This window comes from Dermacentor variabilis, chromosome 8 (assembly GCF_050947875.1).
Source record: "Dermacentor variabilis isolate Ectoservices chromosome 8, ASM5094787v1, whole genome shotgun sequence".
Classification (NCBI taxonomy): Eukaryota; Metazoa; Arthropoda; class Arachnida; order Ixodida; family Ixodidae; genus Dermacentor; species Dermacentor variabilis.
This window is the reverse complement of record NC_134575.1, coordinates 13,107,641-13,126,239: the sequence shown is the minus strand read 5'-3', so window position 1 is coordinate 13,126,239 and position 18,599 is coordinate 13,107,641. Positions and strand designations below refer to the sequence as shown.

Below are 18,599 nucleotides of genomic sequence, written 5' to 3'. Positions count from 1 at the left end.
ATGTGATAACGAAGGTTCTTTTTTTCTATTTTATATAAATCAACTTTTTTAGAAAAGACAGTTGATTCCGCCTAAACATGCGCCGCCATCAGTGAAGGCACTAATGTCATTTGATAATATGCTGGTGTTGATAGCTTATAGGCAAGTTGGAAAATCATCTTGCCGAATAAAAGTGCGAAGCCACAATTCACAATCAATAGCGTATGTGAGTGCGCCTCTTCGTGCATGCAGTTCGACGCATCTTGTTATGCTAGAGCTCCCAACAAAAGTTCGCTTTGCCGGCATGCGGCTGAAGCTGGGCGCCGAACGAATTGGCCGGGCCCGACGGCGAGTCGTGTTCGGGTTACATCCGGTGGCGCCGCCGGAGCGGCGCCGATGAACCACTTCACCGGCATCGCCTGATGCAGGTGCCTCTCGTTCATTCGTCGGAATTCGCACAGCAACCCGCGGTGGGTCCTGATTGGAGGAGTTCGAACCGATGGCAACTGCAACGACTCCTGGGGTTATAAAAGCCGGAACCACGGGATGTCGAGAGACGACGACGACGACCACAGCAAGCAGAGGCGTGCTCCCATTTCTCACCGCACGCTTTTGTGCGAGTCTATTATGCCCCGGCCTCTAAGCCGTTCATGTAACGCCCTTGTACATACTGCGTATAAATCTTTCGTTTAATCACCGTCGCCTTGGATCCTCCTTCGCAACAGTGGCGGCAGCTTTGAGACGTCTCTGTCACAACAATCTACGACGAACGCCTTTACAGCGAAATATTCTGTATAACGAATTATTGATCATGTCCCAGCCAAATTCTTGCCATTCATATCTATTCTGAACGCCTAAACAACGAAGACCACTGCAACCAATCTTGTTGTAGAACGAAGCATGGCATGAACCTCGGTGCAACGAGGTTCGCTGCAGTCTGACATTCTGTTAATGTGTGCGAAAAAAAAATAGCGCCTTGTTTCACTGTGGATTCGTAGCTAAGCATTTTTTTGTTCAACGTCCTTAGCGTGCTCTACTATGTGTGCGTGCGTGCGTGTGTGTGCGTGTGTGTGTGTGTGCGTGTGCGTGCGTGCGTGCGTGCGTGCGTGTGTGCGTGTGCGTGTGTGTGTGTGTGTGTGTGTGTGTGTGTGTGTGTGTGTGTGTGTGTGTGTGTGTGTGTGTGTGTGTGTGTGTGTGTGTGTGTGTGTGTGTGTGTGTTTGGGTGGGTGGGTGGGTGGGTGCGTGCGTGTGTGTGTGATATAGGATGACAATGACACCAATGAAAACCGAAAAACCCGGCGCAATGCATTCTGAAGATGCTGCATGCTTCTTCTCAGCAACCTTTTCTTGCAATGTGCTTCGCATTGCCCGGTATGTCTGGTATTTCTCTTGTGTTCATATCTCTTGATCATCCCTCACTTTGTTTCCTATAAAAAAATGTATCACGCGGACCTCACAAGTGATAGTGTCTGTTTATCAATGATAGAGATAACCCGCCTCTAATAGCGTCCTTATATTTGAGCGACATCAGCGGACAAATTGCCCAGCTGTTCAAGCTCTCGGAGTATATATTCGAATCTCTGCGACGCATACATGCTCTGGCAAAGATTCATCTTTGTGGCCCGTTTTATTTTACTCGCCTTCTGTGCATCGCCTTTCCACGCAGCGATCATGAATAATTGACCTGCTAGAACCGATAAACTACCTACGCGAAATGCGTTTGTTAAGGTAATCCGATAAGAAACTCAATAAATATACTTGCCTGAAAACGTATTGTGGCTCGTCTGTCCGACTTTCAAACCGTCACCTTGAATGTCTCTCAAAGGTCGTCGACGCTCTCTGTATAGAGTCGATCACACTGGTGCCTCGGCCGGTACAGTTCAACGACGTAGGCCAGGCGTTTGTCATCGTACGCTCCGCGTCAGCTGTTTCAATCGTCGAGCGAGCACCACCCGCACGTGTCAGTTGCGCAACTGGAAATCGCACCTGCAACGACCATCACACGTGCACACGTGCAGGATGAAGTGGCAAGGTGCGCGGTTCGAGTTCAACGAACCACGGGTGCCTTTCGTGTGCCCCGAAAACACCGACAGCAAGCACTTTACTATGCAGAGTTGACCAAACGGTGATGACAGCTATTATGGTTAGCTGTTAATTAGGCGATATAGTATTACTGATTACAGCACTATGTACTCGTAATTGACGTCCTTTCGTGAAGTCAAACCATGGATACCCGGCAGCTCGGTGAATATGGGGCGTTGTGCTGCTGAGCACAAGGTCGCGGGTTCGATTCGCTCGCGACGGCCACATTATGATGGCGGTGGAATGCAAAAAAAGAACGCATTCCCCCAGAGTTAACGAACCGCAGGTGGTCAAAATTAATCCGGAGCTCTCTACGCTGGCGTTACTCATAGACTACTGTGCATTTTCGCAACGTTAAGCAACACTTTAATTATTTCTTCTAAATAACTTTTAGGTCCATGCCCGATTTCTAAACCACGATGGTTTTTTTCCCTTCTTCTTATTGTATGTTGGACTAGTCAAAGTAAGAAACGGCGATATCCCATATATTGTGCAATAGAGACCGCTTGCTAGTCGCAATAAATTGACTCTGATCCCGCAGCGATAACGCAATTATTCAGGCCGAAACCGCATCATTTTTTTTTTTTAACGGACGAGAACATCTCATAGGCGTGTTAACGAAGCGGCGATGGATACCGCGATTAGGAGGGCACTGAGGCAGCGTCAGAACGCATTTTTAGTGAATTCACACAGTTGCACGCAAAAAGTAAAGCCATTACGATATACAAAGCACAGCTCGGTATGCGAGTGCAAATGCCAGCGCAAATCACCCGCAACACTACAAGCCGAGTAGCCTGAACTGTTCAGTTCGAAAACCCCGTTTATGCACGTCAGGCGAGTTATACACCCAAGAATTGGTATCCACGTTCATGAAAATTCGCCGCATGTACACAAAGAAACTCGAACATAATCGCAAATCATAGTTCATCTCGACATGGCAATACGAAACCACCTAGCATCGCGCTTGCTTCATCATTATGGTCTCTTCTTACACGAAAACACACGTTGGCCACTTCGGTCCACTGAGGTGACAGCCAACGCGTTCATCGCCACGTTGCAGTGAGTCGACCGTACGGCTCGTCGCAGGGGCGACCGCGCAGTAGCTGACGCAGAAAGTCTGCGCACTCGTCAACTTTTTCCGGCAACTTGAGCCGCGGCGACCGGTCGTTCGGGGCCCGCCACGAGCTCTTCCTCGTGGCTTCCTGGGCAACGTCAAGGGCGAAGAGGTCGCCGACCAACCGGGGCTCCCTGGTTGAGGCGGCCGCGTCCAGCCTGCGTGCGTGAGAACACGGTCGCGCTCGCATCACAAGCAAGATCGCCTCGATAACTTTCGCTCAATGCTGTACCTTGCAAGTGCGCAAACATACGTTCTTGAACGGGCAGCCTGAAATGTGACCGTACACTTCATCAACATCATTTATATTCCCTTAAAGACACATTTACCCTTATTTTCCCTGAAAAGCAATTTCTGTGATTCCTCGGAAGTTGCCCCATTCACGCACCACGCCATAAACCGTCGAGAATGCATTTGACGCGGTGACTTGGGCGTCGTAAATTTTAATTCTTACTCGCCCCAAATTCTCCTTAGAGCCAAAGTTTACTGCGTTGCCTTGACCTTGCTTGTCCGGTAGTACGTTTACATTGGATGTGTTTCTTTATTTTAGCTTAGTGTTAGGAATCAAATGAATGTAAAGCTAAAATTGAAGCGCCTAAAGACCAGTTTTTTAACGGTGACATCGTCAGCATGTTAATTAACAATCCGAAAAAACTTTTGAAAAGTAATTAATTCCAAACACTCTTCTCAATCCCCTATACCAATCGTCAATAACGGCGTGCTACTCTAACCATCTGAAGCTGCGACTGAATTAAACTCGTTTTTCAGCTCTGTATTCACAAAAGTAAGCCCAGTACCACTTGATCTTACGTTTCTTTCAATTAACTCATCTATCAGTGACCTTAAACCGAAGGGAATAGAATCGGCCATCGATCTACTTTCGATCGATGGCCGAACTCAGCGCCAGGTCCAGACGACATCAGCCAAAAGATACTTAAAATGATTAAGCCTATAATATCTCCCGTCTTAGCCGTCCTTTTCCAGCAATCAATAGATACAGGAATTTTACCGGATGATTGGAAGATTGGTCGTATCGCTCCCATTTACAAATCAGGTGACCGATCAGTGCCCTTAAACTACAGAACTATATCCTTGACTAGTATTCCAGGTAAATTACTTGAGCATATCATATCTTCCGTAGTTATGAAATATTTAACTAAACATAACTTTTTTTTTCTAATAATCGGCATGGATTTCAGCATGTACGCTCTTGTGAAACACAATTGTTTGAACTTATGACTGATCTTCATCAAGCTGTTCGCGATTCCATAAACATCGATGCCATACTTATTGAATTCAAGAAAGCATTCGATAATGTTCCCCATTCCCGCTTAATGATGAAACTTAGCCGGCCTAGCATACATAATAAGATTGTTAATTGGATATCAAGTTCTTTAACCAATCGCTGCCAATTTGTTTCCGTAAGTGATCAGTTTTCCGCTTTAGCGAAAGTTAAATCTGGCGTTCCTCAGGGCTCTGTACTTGGACCAATTTTATTCTTAGTTTACATTAATGACATCAGTAACAACCTGACTTAAGTAGTTCGATTGTTTGCAGATGACTGCGTTCTTTATAGACAAATTATTACCTCTGAAGATACTCATACTTTACAGGCAGACCTAAACATAATTTCGCTTTGGCGCGAGCAATGGCAAATCGAAATAAATGTTCCTAAAACAAGAACAATGACATTTACCAGAGGCAGTAATGTTCGGTTAAGTTCATATTTTATGAACATGTTCATGGTGGGCGGCCATTTAACTTCTAACCTTACATGGAATGATCACATCGATGAACTATTTTCGAAAGCGAATAAAGCACTTGGATTCATTAGGCGAAAGTTGCATTTAGCAAATCTGTCAATTAAGCTATTTGCTTACACAGCTCTAGTTCATTCAAAGATGGAATACGCTTCCATAATATGGAATCCAAATCAGACATACCTAATAAACAAGCTTCAATATTTGCAAAATAACACAGCACGTTTCATCACTAAGACCTACTCTAGAACGCCCAGCATCACGACTCTCAAAGAGTCCCTCCAATTACCCTCTCTAGTAAAACGACGACTGTTAATTAGCACTGCTTTCCCACTTCCACAGATTGTATCATACCCCGTCATCCTTTACTGCATCCCATATCAAACCCCCGCAACGAATTTCCCCCCTCCTCGACCATTCCTTCAAAGTGCATCCCATGTTTGCGCGAACGAATCTCCTTCGACAATCACCGCTCTTTCTTGCTCTTTATCACTGGAACAAACTGCCAAAAGAAATTGCTTTTATGCATGATCATGACTCGTTTGTAAGCCATTTGAAGCTCAGTTTAAATACGTATGTCGAGTAAAAACAGAATTTCGTGCTTTTGACCCATTGCAAGTGCATTTACATGTTCTGTACGGAGTTTTCTTTTTTCAATCTTGTACGCATTTCTTCCTTTTTCTTTCTTCCTTATTTCTTGTTGTGTTCGGTAACCTAGCTATACTACTGTGTTCTATATTGCCTTTCCCCTCCATCTGTGTTTGAAATATCTTGTTATCCCTCCCCTCCACTCACCACCCCTACGTAATGCCCGCAAGGGCCTTTAGGACATCTGAACAAAAAATTCCGCCGAAAAGGGCAAAATTTCCCGCGGATATTCCTTCGTCCTTTGCGATTGCCGTGGCGCGTTCATTTCACGAGCTTCAGTTCCTCCTGTCCCACCTGGCCACAGCAACATCCGGGAGAGCACGGTTCAGATAACACAGCGCAACAAAACACGGAGACTAGCTAACGCAAAAACCCCCACACGACGCCTTTGCCACGGTACGAAACCTACGGAGCAACACGTGTGAGCGCACAGAACCATAACAAAGCCGCCTTTGTGGCCCAAAAGCATGACCTCTAGAAGAACAGAAAGAAAAATAAAGCAAAACGCGGAGAACCTGCACGCCACTTCCTCCACACTCTTCTATTATCGCGTGGTGGGGGTAGGGCACGGGGTAGGGCTTCTCAGTTTTTTCCTTTTCCTTCCTCCATGGCTAACGGCTCTACGCATAGACGAATCAAGCTAGAGTGGACTAGAATACGGTTGAGTAGCACGAGCGGCTAGGGCGGCGCAAGCTTTGCAGTGAGGCGCGCGACGACGAAAATTACTGTGGCGGCGCTGCGATCGAAGAGGATTTGGCCGCATCGAGGTCGTGCCGTTGGAAACTGCTGGCGATACTCCTCGGAAGGGTAATTGTTCTACTTCGCGCGCTGGTATATGTGTTCAGACTGCTCAAACGCTCGTTGTAATTGCATATGACGTGCATTTATTCCCTAGGAATAGATGCCTTTCTTTCTCTTTATTTCATTTTTTAAATGTCGCTCGGTGATTACGTGTGCATTGCGGCCGCAGTGTCGGCTTTCATTCTATGATGTTATTGTACGGTTCCCTTTGGAAAACAAATATTTTTCTTGTTCTTCAAGCGGCATGAATCTCTCGTGTGTATTTTTGCGCGTATGGTTTTCCTTCAGTAGGTCTTGCGAAACGCAGACGGAAAAACAAATGTAAGCTTCCGGCTTGCCTCTTCAAACAATTAAACCGTATATGCCGCATCCGGCACCTTGCACTCAGATTTATGGGAAGTATTCTTAAAGAAAAAGAGGGTAGAAATACTGCAGTGCAACGTTCCATCAGTGCTTCCGTCTTCATTGCGTAACTGAACGCGGAGTAATTGGTACGAGTTCTTTTATTGCGGTCGGACCCCGGGCGCCGAAAACAGTTTTAGGTATAGCCATTGCACATGCTAATCTTTGGCCAGTAAGCCGTGTGAAATTTTTTGTCCAGTCCATGCTTAACAACACAAAACGAAAAACGGCGCGGTAACCTAATTAGTGGTAGCCTAATGGCATTAGTGGTAGCCTAATGGCGTTGCGGTGCAAAACTCGTGCTCACAGGTTCAAACCAGGTTGTGGAATTCGGTGGGAACTAAAGGGAAAATACTCGTGCACTTCTGTTTAAGTGCACGTTAAAGAACCCCAGGTAGTGAGAACTAAAAGGGGGGCTCATAACCATATGGCCGGACGTAAAACGCCAGAATTTGTTCAATGAGAAAAAAAAAAAAAACAAAAGAAAGAAGGTAGCTACTTCCTTAGGCTTTTTTCCTAGGGCCGGTGTAAACGAAAGAAATTATTATCGAGTCTGATTTCTGTGAAAAACGTACTACGCTTATCTTTTATTTCATACCTAAATGTAATGCCGTTTCCAATAGTACGTCCGCTCAACTAAGCGGCTTATAAACGGCTGCTTTCAGTTGTCCGGTGCACTATCATAAGGACACTAATGAAGCAATTAAAGGAACGGCATGCCTCACATACACGTAGAGATATTTGTTGATCTGCCGTGCTCGTTGAAGCAGATAAGTGCTCATTGCTCGTCAATATTCCACCAACAAGAAGCGCAGGTACAATGACATAATATGAATAAAATTTTCATATGTAGCTTCATATTGCAGATAGGTGGCTTCTGTGGCAAAAATTACGTGTTACTTTTAGAAAACAGTGTTAAAAATAGCAGTTCACCTGACTGAAACTAGAATCGGTACCGGCCGACAAGAGTCGCGGGCGCACCACAGCAAATAAAATCATTAAAAAAAATTAGCTACACAGACTTCCCCGAGAAAAACTGGGCGTCCGCCAGCGTCCGTGCAACGAACGCGCGCTCGCTAGCAGACGACGCATTTGACAACGACAGCAAAAATTGAAGGCGTGATGTTGTATAACCCATGCCTAAAATATGTATAGTAGCAAAACGTTGTCATTATAAATTTGCAGTTGAAAAAGAAAGCACCATTATAAGAGCGTACGCGCGCGATCGGTATTAGCGCCCACGGCGAAAGTACGTTGAATCTGCTGTGAAGCGCGTCTTCGCCCTCATATTTCGTTCGCAGCGCCCTCGCACAATTTCTCCACACGCGGCGTCCCAGCGGAAGAGCGTCGTTCGGTTCACTCGACGATATTCTTGTACACTTTAAATCAAGCGCAGTGTGACTTGTTTGGCTGGAGTAGTTGTTTCGCGCTTAATCAAACTCCCAAACTCTGCTGGAATCTTCAGCAAGGACCTTCGGATGCTGCAACGGCAAGAGTATCCCCATGCCAAGCTGTTGCGTGCCTGGTTGCAAGTCGCGAGGTGGAAAGGAAGGATCCGGCCTGAGTTTTCACTTGTAAGCGAAGCGTCACGTTTGATCGTACCGTTGTTACTTTACTTTTAGTCATGCGACAGGTTAAAGACATCTTCAATAGCGTGGTTTCTGGTTCCACTGAAGCAGTACGTTCTCCTCTGTTCTCACAGCGTAGCAGCAGCCGTTTTTCATACAGAACGAAAGGCAAGCACAGTTCTCAAACATGAGATGTGAGCCACTGGCGAAAGGGAAATACTTGGAAATTTTTAAACAAAATACTCGACTCGCAGCGAGCGCAGCGCACGCTCGTTTAATTTGTGTGTGTGCGCGCGCGCTCATGCTCTAAGGTTATTGTTGCGATAGCGATTGTACGGACACTTAGTTGCACTCGTTGGCGTCATGTCCGGCCATCAGCGACCCGTTTCACGCGGCTAAAGAGAACGCAGAACTGGTGTTGCCCGTGCACGACACATGGCGCTCCTCTGTCGAACACGGCACATTGATTGCTAAAGCACTGGCACGCAAATGCGGGATCTGAAAAAAAAGAAAAGCTCACTGCAGCACGGGCAATGCTTCTCGAGACCTTTTCTAGTACTTAGCGCAGAAACGTATGAAAAAGACAGGCAGATGACGAGACATACGCGAAGGCTACTTTCAACAATGATTTCTCAGAAGCCGGATCACTGTTTTATATATCCAAAACCAAGCAGGTGCAAACTATGAGTCGGCGAGAAATGACAGTTTGTATCTTTCCTATTCTAGTTATCATCTCTCCTTTGCTCAGTGAGTATGTAGGAGCACTATAACACTTTTGGACAAGGTTATCTATTGTTGCGGATTCAATTATTAATCTCGTCATTTTGTCTTTATCCTTTCAACACTGGAAAAGATGTCATACCAACGAGGTTTAACTTATTATGGAGTTTTATGTGCCAAAACAGATACTATATGATTATGAGGCATGCCGTAGTAGGGGACTCCAGATTAATGTTGACCACTTGGGATTCTTTATCGTGCACCCAATGTATAGTATGAGGGCTTTTTGGCGTTCAGCCCCCATCGAAATGCAGCTGCCACGGTCAGGATTAGATCTCACACCCTCAGGCTTAGCAAGCTACTACGTCACCACGGCGGGTACCAAGGTCAAAACTGAATGCTTGCTTCTCAAGACGCTGGTTACAGTATCTCTGATGGTGTAGTCGTACGTGCTGGGAAAACAGATACATCAGCGTTTCGCTCTTTTCATGGCCTGGTGGGGCTGAAGACTGGCTGCCAGGTGCATTTTGACACATCTACACATCACAACACCGTCATGCCTCACAACAATAAACCAATGCAACTTACTAATAAGTTCCCCAGCAGCATATTTGTATTTGGGAAGCTATTGTTTGACTTTGGTAGCCATCCTGCTATGTACTACTATGTACTATGTACTTTTTCTTGTTTCTCCTTCATGTAGATTTCCTTCATCGTCTAGCCGCCGGAGACAGTGGGCAGAGATCATCCGGGGCCCTGGTGTTCGGTGGGAGCCCAGGAGGTACAATGCTGTGTGCTCAAAGCATTTCCAGCGCAAGGACTTCGACCTGACATCACCGCTTCGGGTTCGCCTGTGGCAGCACGCAGTCCCTACCATTGCTGTGAGGTTTTCTGAATGCTTTGCTCTTGAACACCATTCAAGCCTGCTGTCGTGTTGATACAGAACAGAAAGAGATAAAGACTGCCTCAGGATAAGGGCTAAGGACAGTGAGAAAGACTGAAGTGTGCCAACTCCTAGTCAATCACCATCCTGGTCATGTTTGGACTTGCAATGTAATTACATCCTGTAAATAGCCGTGTACCTGAGCTACACATAATGCCAGTGTTGTTGAGGTCCGAGACAGCCCATGGGCAAGGCAGCTATTATGACCTACTTGTACGTTGCAAATGTGAAAGAACCATGTATTTTACATAAATACTGCAGTTAGAAGCTGAAAGCCAGATCATTATGAAGTGTCCTAAAGGCAGTGCATTTGCAGAAACACGGACAAACACAAAAATGGGCAAACACAAGTACTGGACATCTTCTCGGCAAGTTTGTCTCCAGGTACACAGACAAAGTAACCATCTCCTCATGTTTGTTACAGTAATGAAAAAGCCTTTTTGCCTTAACAATAGGTTGGCATACTCACAAGTGCACTGACTCATACTTGCTTCCCACTTATTTCCCAGGTATGAGATAGAGCTTTAGTAAGTGACTGTTGAGGGAGTGTGAGTGAACATGAGTATGTGAGTGAGTGCCGGTAAGAGTGAATGGAAGTGACTATGAACACGAGTGAATACTTGGGAGTGCGAGTGGGTGCAAGTAGGTGCATGAATGAGCGCACATGAGTGTTAATGAGTACAGAGTCTACAAAAATATTGGTTAGTGAGTACTGGCTTATTCTGCTGACTTATGGCCTAAACAGAGTGATAAAGACGTACAATCATGTGATGGATCGGTATGTTGAAGCTGTATCCTGGATTTTAAGTAAGGGGGTTGATAAACTGCGCATGTCTGCACTGATTCATATGTGAAGGGCAGCGTACAAACTTGCACGGTCTGGTTGCTTTCTCTGGATGTTCCCTGTCTTTCTGTCATCCTGTGCAGGTTTTCGTCGTGCATTTTTAAGCTGGTTTCTTGTGTCTCGCAGTACTCGAAATGCCAATTTGCAGTCCCTTTTCAATGTATGTGATGACTCGATGGCCTAGATAAAGTTAGTGCGAATTTTCTCGAAATATGGCAGCAGTAACATGATTAAAGCCACTTCCATACAGTTGCAAAAGTATCTGACTTCATACCTGGGAAGAATATTTTATGTACTCATTCCAAGTTTTTGTTGAAAAGGGCTCCAGGCAGTGTGCAACATAATGCATGTATAAGCCTACTCAGGAGAATGCCAATCTCGCTTTTTATCACATGTCATCAGTGTAACAGCAAGCTGAAACACCTTATTCTTTTTCAGGTGCTGAATCCTCCACCATCCGACGAGGTTGTGGGACAGGTGACGGCACCTGTATCGCACACAGCCATGGAACACTCTTACTGTAATCCTGATGACTCACTGCTCTCATTGGGGGTATGTTACATTGCTGTCCCGCACCTTCATCACTCGAAGGGGAAATAGTGTCATCCACCTGGCAGTAGCACGAAGCTAAAACGAAAATCAGTGCAAGTTCTTGAGAAACAAAGCTTTGCATTTAAAAGCAATTTCTCATGCTATACGAATTGGACCCATCCTACACCTTTCAGGGCTGGTTGCTTTGGCAACTGAGCTAACCATGGCTAATCAGGGGGCCAGCAGGTTGGAGAATGAGGCTGAATTAATTGTCAGCCCAAAGCACCAGAGCACAGCACAGATCAGTTCTGCAGAAGTTCTTCACCTTGCACACTTCTTCAGAACTGACTCGCCCTATTCTTTGTTGTGGCACTTCGGGTTGTTGTTCAGCCTCACTCAACTATCTGCTAGCCTCTTGGTTAGCTCAGTTGGCTGGTCAACCACACCGAAAATGCGTTGGTCCCAGGTTTGATCATCACTGTTCAACTGCAAAGCTTCTTTTACAAAACACCTGGATGGGTTTCCTTTGTATCTTTGTGCCATCCTTAGGCAGATGACAATGTTTTCTTTTCGTGAAACTTCAACTTGCGAGCTTCCCCAGAACCAATTTACCATACGCTGCATAAATTGTGTTGACATTGTGCAGAAGAAAAAAAATCTTGTCCTTCGATCGTTAGTGTGTGTTTGTCTGTGTGTTTAATGGTATACCAAATTGCCACAATCACCTCATGTCTGATGGTCTCGCTTGCTGCAACCAGTCATCCCTGTCTTTTGGGAACAAGTAGTAGTTTTCATATTGTGTGAGTGTATGTAGTCTGCTGCCAACATTGCTTATCATCATGCAGACAGTCAATGCACAATGCTGTCTTAAGGATATTAAAGTTTCATTTCAATATAAATTTTTAGGTAACACCTTCTTTGACACTTCAGTCGCTTTCCATGGTCGTTGGTTGGGAATGGCATTTCTAACCTAGAACAGCTGATTTGCCAACACATATGGTGAGTGTAAGAGGTTTCATGCATGTTCCTCATTGAGTAGATGATGGAACAATCACGAGGCCAACAAATCAGCTTATCTGTAATGGCACTAAGATGTGCCGGTGAGTTGCTTTGTTTTCCACCGAATTACTCAATGAAACAACAAACACTACGTAGAAACCTCATTACAATAAAAATCCGCCTTCAATACAATGGTTTTTTTTACTCACTTCCCAGTGTTTCATGTGTCTGTTTGGTCAGTTTCTTGCTGAGGAAAGTAGCCTAACTCCAGAGACAGCGTACATGTGAGCTGGGCAACAAAGGAGATGGTGGGTTAAAAACTGGGCTAATACCATCGACAGTATAACAGCAAACTAGGCCAGTCCCAGGGATGGTGTACTAAAGACTGGATGCATCCTGAGGACTGTGTAATCAATGGTCATGTGGTTCACATGACAGAGAAGGAGGGGGTTAATTGTCCCGAGGAGCTTGAGCGCAATGCTAGACCTTGCTACTGTTGTCAGTGCTTTCCCCATTGGTGAAACTGCCAAAGTTCTTTATAACATAACGTCTTGTGGAAGAGCTGCTTTTTTTCTCTCCACTCCTCCATTTGTACTGCATGAGCCTGAAATAAAATGATTTGAGTTATTGTTTGGTCATCAACAGGAGAGCACAGACTCAGCTGATGAGAGCATACCCGAGGAAGTTGGGCTGGGCAGTCCCTCACCTATTGCGGACTGTACTGCAGTCTCACCACTCCCAGAGGTAAGAATTTGGCTCTTCTTGCTACATAAGCAGGCATAATGTCATAGTTGTCAGCTTTATTTTCTCTAGGCATGGTATATATAAAAGCAGATACTGTGCTATCATTTGCTGCTTATGTGGGAAGATGTCCGCTCATGCGCAGAAAAAATACAAATGGGCAGAATAAAATGTGAACATGCACACACACACATAAATGGAAGGATGTCAAAAGGGTCCCAGCAAGGAAATATTGATGGTCTCTTCTTGCTAAAAGCACTGCATTGTGCTATGAAAATGTCAAATTTATCATGTGACTGCAGCAGTATCATGAAGTCATCTGACTTCATTATACTTGGGACTTCTTCAAAGGCAGAGGGGTTGTAGTCCTAGCAACACACAATGTATAGTCTAATAGTGCGGGAGCTCGAAAAACATATATTAAAATACCACCGCATTTGATAGCGGCGACATGACAGTGGCGAAATTGTGCTGATGCCTGTGAGCAGCTGGTTTGTCTGTCGGTTATGATTATTAGAGAATGGAACTTTAAAAATGCCTATTTTTTCCTTACATCTTTATTGTGCCTATTTAGCATATAAGCACAAACTATGAATCTAGAAACACTTTAGTGGCACTTTTTTTGGGCCTATCAATGCCATTCCGATGTTGGTGCCTTTAGTATTAAGGTGAACATTTTTCATGTTTTGTCCTAGCCTTATTTTGTTAAGGAACCTGCTAGGGGACTTGCCTGAAGTCAGCTGATTATTACCATAAGCACTAGCTTTGCTGGTGTAAAAGCTGCTATTAACAGCTTTGCAGCAGATGAGAGTATCGCTGTGAGAAGGGCTACAAGTGCGCCATGCGACGGTACACATGAGGATGACTTAATGTGCTTGTGCACTTGTTTCACGTTTTTAGCAGACAGCACCGTTAAACTAGAACGCTCAGTGGCAACTCTGATTTGGGAAGTGGGGCTCATTTAAGACGTTCAGAAAAGATTTCGCCACTATCCCCAATGGACCTGTTGCTGATAGAGTTAGTTTAAAACTTGAACCTGCCTCAGACAAAAATCTCTGTCTTCCGGTGCTGAAAGAATGGTCAAAGGTTCTGAACAGTGAACATTCTGCCATTCCACAGGGCATTGGATCATCGAAGGTTCAGAAGTACAAATATCCCAAACATCGCTTAATTTGTGGGGATGTTGAGTGTTCCTTTTTTGTTTACGAATGAATACTCAGTGAAAAAAAAGGAAAAGGTGCAGAACAGCCCAAAAATCTTGAGATGGTGCTTGTTTGTCACACCTTTCACATCTTGTGGCACCTAGGCACACCTAACTTCAGGTAAATCTTTTAACCTATGCAACTTTCGTCATTCTGTTTTACCAAGAAAATAAAGTGAATGTCACTAAACCGAGATTTAGTGGGCATTGTTCCTTATAATATCACACTTTATCCTTAGATCCACAGCAGCAGTTATTTGTGCCTATCGACACCTAAAATGGTGTCCAGTTTAACCTCGATATAACGAAGAAGGCAAAATCAGCCATTTGCTTCGTTATATTGAAATTTCGTTGTATTGAAATTCAACCTTTTATGCAGATAAGTACAACCGCCGATCGTTTCTTCTTACACGGAAAGGAGCCGCAGAATCTTGCTAAAAAAAAATAAGCAAATTTGAATTAGAAAACAATTCATTTAGATGAATTTAGGAGTCGGTGACGAATGATACGGTTTCATGCCATGCTGATGATATTTTCTCATAGGCGGTACAAATTAGGTGAAGCCAGCCACGCTTTCGCATGCGCTCTGCCCCGCGGCTGATAGTGTCTCATGAAAAGTGCTGGTAGTGGGGAGCGAATGCTTCCTCTGCCTCTCGCTCCAACAAGTCCCCGAAACTCTAGACGCCCACTTTTTGCACACGGGGCAGGTTACTTTTAAAGCAGGGTGCGCGGCTGCGTATTCGCTTAGCCGCGCTTACAGCCATGCGCAGCCACAGCCGAGACGCGTGCCAACTTAGCCCGCCCATCATGCGCGCGTTTGATCGCGTTTACCGCGAGCTCGCTCCCCTCCCCCTCTTTCACTTTGCTCGCGCGTGCGGGGAGGCAGCACTCCTGCGTGAAGCTACTATCTTTCTTGTATCACCCTCGCACTCTTTCACTCGCACCTAAAACACAAAGTGCGCGCAGCGATATAGGATCTTATTGCGCTTGGACTTTATACGAAACATGATATGGATTCACTTTCACAGTCGCTCTTGTTGCGCTGCACGCAATTTAAGAGATGCGTATGCAAGCAGCCACTTGTAATTCAGTCATTTGACCATCTGCATCCGCTGAAGTTTCCATTTATTGTTGCAGCATTCCTTTGCTGCAGAAGCGAAATTTCGTTATATTGAGGTTCTAACTACATGTGTTCTATGGACAAGTGGTTATGAAAAATTAAATTCTTCGTTATATCAAGAATTTCGTTATATTGAAGTTTGTTATCTCGAGCTTTAACTGTATTTAGCACCTATATGCACCTAAATAACAGCTTTAGTGCTTTAGTGCACTTAAAACAGCATGTTTTACTGCCTACACATCCGGTCTCAAATCGTCACATTATAAAGCTGGTCCCAATAAGCTGCCACCATGTGGCAGATGAACTTTGGCGCATTCTTTGAACCATCAGGTTGGCATGAAAAGGACGCAAATGTATGCTGCATTGAACTGTTTTGCGTGTATTACCTGCTTTGTATTTTGTACTAAGTGAAGTCTGACACTACTGCACTTCAAATAACTGGGTCTAAAAGGCATGCACTGTTATCAGGACTGCAAGAAACTTCAAATAAAGTGATTTCATTATAAAAAGTGTTTACTTTATGTTCATATGGTGATGCAGGTGTACTTCCCTTTTACCAAGGAAACTACATAATGGTTCATCATACTTTTGGTAACAGCGCAAAAGCAAACAAAAAGACAAAAGAAACAACAATGCCATGTTCTCATGTTTTTCTTCCTTTTGTCCTTGTTTGCTTTTGCACTGTTACAAAAGCATGATGAATGCTTACCAACTCGCCTACCTTGCTATCTTGCTCCATACATAAATGATTGCATGCCATTTGGTGCACTGTATGATTGTGTTTTTGTGTAAACACTTGTTGGTTCCAGATTGTGGAATGCGACAGTTCACAACAAAGCCCTGAGCAAGTTCGGCCTCTGTGCACCCTTGTCAATATCTCAGGCAACGGAGTTGGAGAATATGCCATTGAGACAAATTCTTCATGGGACGAGTACATCGAACGATTTGAAACGTTCTGCGCATCCATCGGTGTCTCGGAAGATGACGAGAAGCGCACAGTGTTGCTTAGCTTTTGTGGAGAGGCAACTTATCGGCTTATCGCAAGGTTAGTCGAGCCCAACAAGCCAGCAACGGTGTCCTACGAAACCATCAAACAAGCCGTCCGTGACCACATGCATAACAAGCCGTCATTGCTGCGAGCAAGGTTACTCTTCTACAGGCGAAACCAAGAACCATGTGAATCTCTGGCAGACTACGTAATAGCACTCCAAAAGCTTGCAGAAGACTGTGGTTTCGGGGGAAAGGAACTTCCCTTGGACGTGATGATGAGAGATCGTTTTGTGTGCGGGATTCGAGATGAAGTTCTGCAGGAACGTCTACTTGGGGAACGTGATCTGACTTTTCAAACTGCTTACAACATAGCCTTCAAAGCAGAGGCATCTCGTGAACAGCAGATGGAAACTGTGTGGTTGTCATGGAACGATAATAGCAACAGAGACAACTCATCGCTTGTGTACACATCAAAGAACAAGCAACAAATCATATTACCTCCGGTTGTAATGGCAAGTACGCACGATAAGCAGACAAAATTAACGTGGCGTGCAGTTACTTCGAATGAAAAAGGCGTATTGCTAGTGAAGCCTGTTTGAACAAGGCACTCAATCTAGAACAAATGAACACAGCTCATGACTTATGAGCGACATCATCGAATCAAGTGCATAGCGTAGAGCAGGAAAGCTTTGTAGCATTCACAGATAAGAGCCTTTGTGACCATTATGTGAATGCGTGGAAAAGAACTTGCATGCTACTGTATGGCTAACTGCAATGCTACAGTGCCACTGAAATGGCATTGTAAAACGGAATTGAAAGTACCTGCTGTACTGGTTTGGTGTCATGGGTGCATTTCTGCCAAGAGTGTGGTGCTAACATCTGACAAGATCGAGTGACTGCATTTTGCTCACATGCTTAGATTCAGGTGCATGCTAAAGTACCCCAGTTTGTCAGAGTCAGGCTGGAGTTTTCCAGTATGTTATCCCTTGAAATCTGCTGTGTAGTTTTGGGACTTGAAACCGCGTAGATGATGAGAATAAGTTTATAGCCAGATTTGTAATGCACACCTATTCTTGAGACTACTTTTGAGGTTTTGTGCAACTTGATCGGTGGCCATAGCCTTAGTCTACTGACTAAGTATCAAGACATTCACTTGTATTGCTGTTTCACAAGCTGTGAATATATTGGCCAGTTGTATGCCCATTCAGAAGCATATCTGTAGGAAGATACTGTGCCTTTAATGAAAGTGCCAGGAATGATTAACTTTCACTTGTGCTTCTGGCTATGGTGTGTTTATGAATATATGTAAGAACAAGGAATTCTCATAGAGTTGATGGCGAGATGTGGTGAGATGTGAAATGTCATAAGACTATATTGCACTGTGCCTTATCATACAGCCAGTACATGCAGAATAGAGCAGATAACAAGCCCCTGAAAAAGAACACCAGGGAAGCAGCTGGTGTTGATACACAGGATTAGAGTTGTTCTGTGTGCCAATTGAATTTTATGGTGTTACAGCAGTCCCAACAAAAGTCTTTTTCTTGCCAGCAGAAAGTTGCATTCTGCTATTGCAAGGTTGACCCCGTCTTCAAAGTGATCTTGCTTTTCTTTTGGCGAAAGTGGATGCAAGCATCAACTCTTCAATATGTAAAAACTTTATTCCAAAGATCTTGGTTGGCAGTTATGTTCAATTTAGACCCTCATCTGTTCTGCATCATGGTGCAAGTGTTTTTTAGTCCTAATTATTATTGGCACTTGCATCAATTGATGTGCGCCTGTTCAGCCAAGGAGCCATCTTCGGTGCTGTCCAACATATTACCAAGTTGTGACAGCCATGTGAGTTTTCATGAAAATGCTGTAAAGAAGAGCTCATGCAAGAGAAAAGTTTGCCTAAGTATGTACTTGTGTTTGCATTTAAGCTTTCATACGGGCATCTGTATTTATGGACATTGACATAAAGTAATGGACTACAGTACAGTGAATCCTTTGTTGTACATGTTCAGTTAAATTTATGTGCTTGTAACAAGGCTTTCCATCTACACACCTGCAGCTGCTTTGCCAAGTAGCGAGATTCCTTGATCTGTGCGTCTTGTCTTCCAACTGGCCATTCAAAACCAATTCTACTTGTTCTCGAGAAGTGTTCCTACTTACCTAGC

General features: G+C 44.5%; 1 protein-coding gene and 1 long non-coding RNA gene across 2 annotated transcripts in view; one reads left to right on the top strand and one right to left on the bottom strand.

Moving 5' to 3' along the window:
* Nucleotides 1-1,717: 1,717 nt before the first annotated feature.
* Nucleotides 1,718-18,599, bottom strand: part of LOC142589654 (uncharacterized) — a 43,071-nt gene continuing 26,189 nt past the window's right edge. Inside the window, exons 2-3 of the long non-coding RNA XR_012829904.1 lie at nucleotides 3,054-3,333; nucleotides 1,718-1,965 (exon numbers count right to left, since the gene is read on the bottom strand). This is a non-coding gene — a long non-coding RNA (uncharacterized LOC142589654). The remainder of the gene's footprint in view (nucleotides 1,966-3,053; nucleotides 3,334-18,599) is intronic.
* LOC142589648 (uncharacterized) lies at nucleotides 8,139-18,439 on the top strand. The gene is made up of 5 exons (XM_075701176.1): nucleotides 8,139-8,360; nucleotides 9,778-9,955; nucleotides 11,300-11,413; nucleotides 13,037-13,135; nucleotides 16,263-18,439. Exons 1-5 carry the CDS (start codon nucleotides 8,290-8,292, stop codon nucleotides 17,040-17,042), a joined length of 1,242 nt encoding a protein of 413 aa, XP_075557291.1. The 5' UTR covers nucleotides 8,139-8,289; the 3' UTR covers nucleotides 17,043-18,439.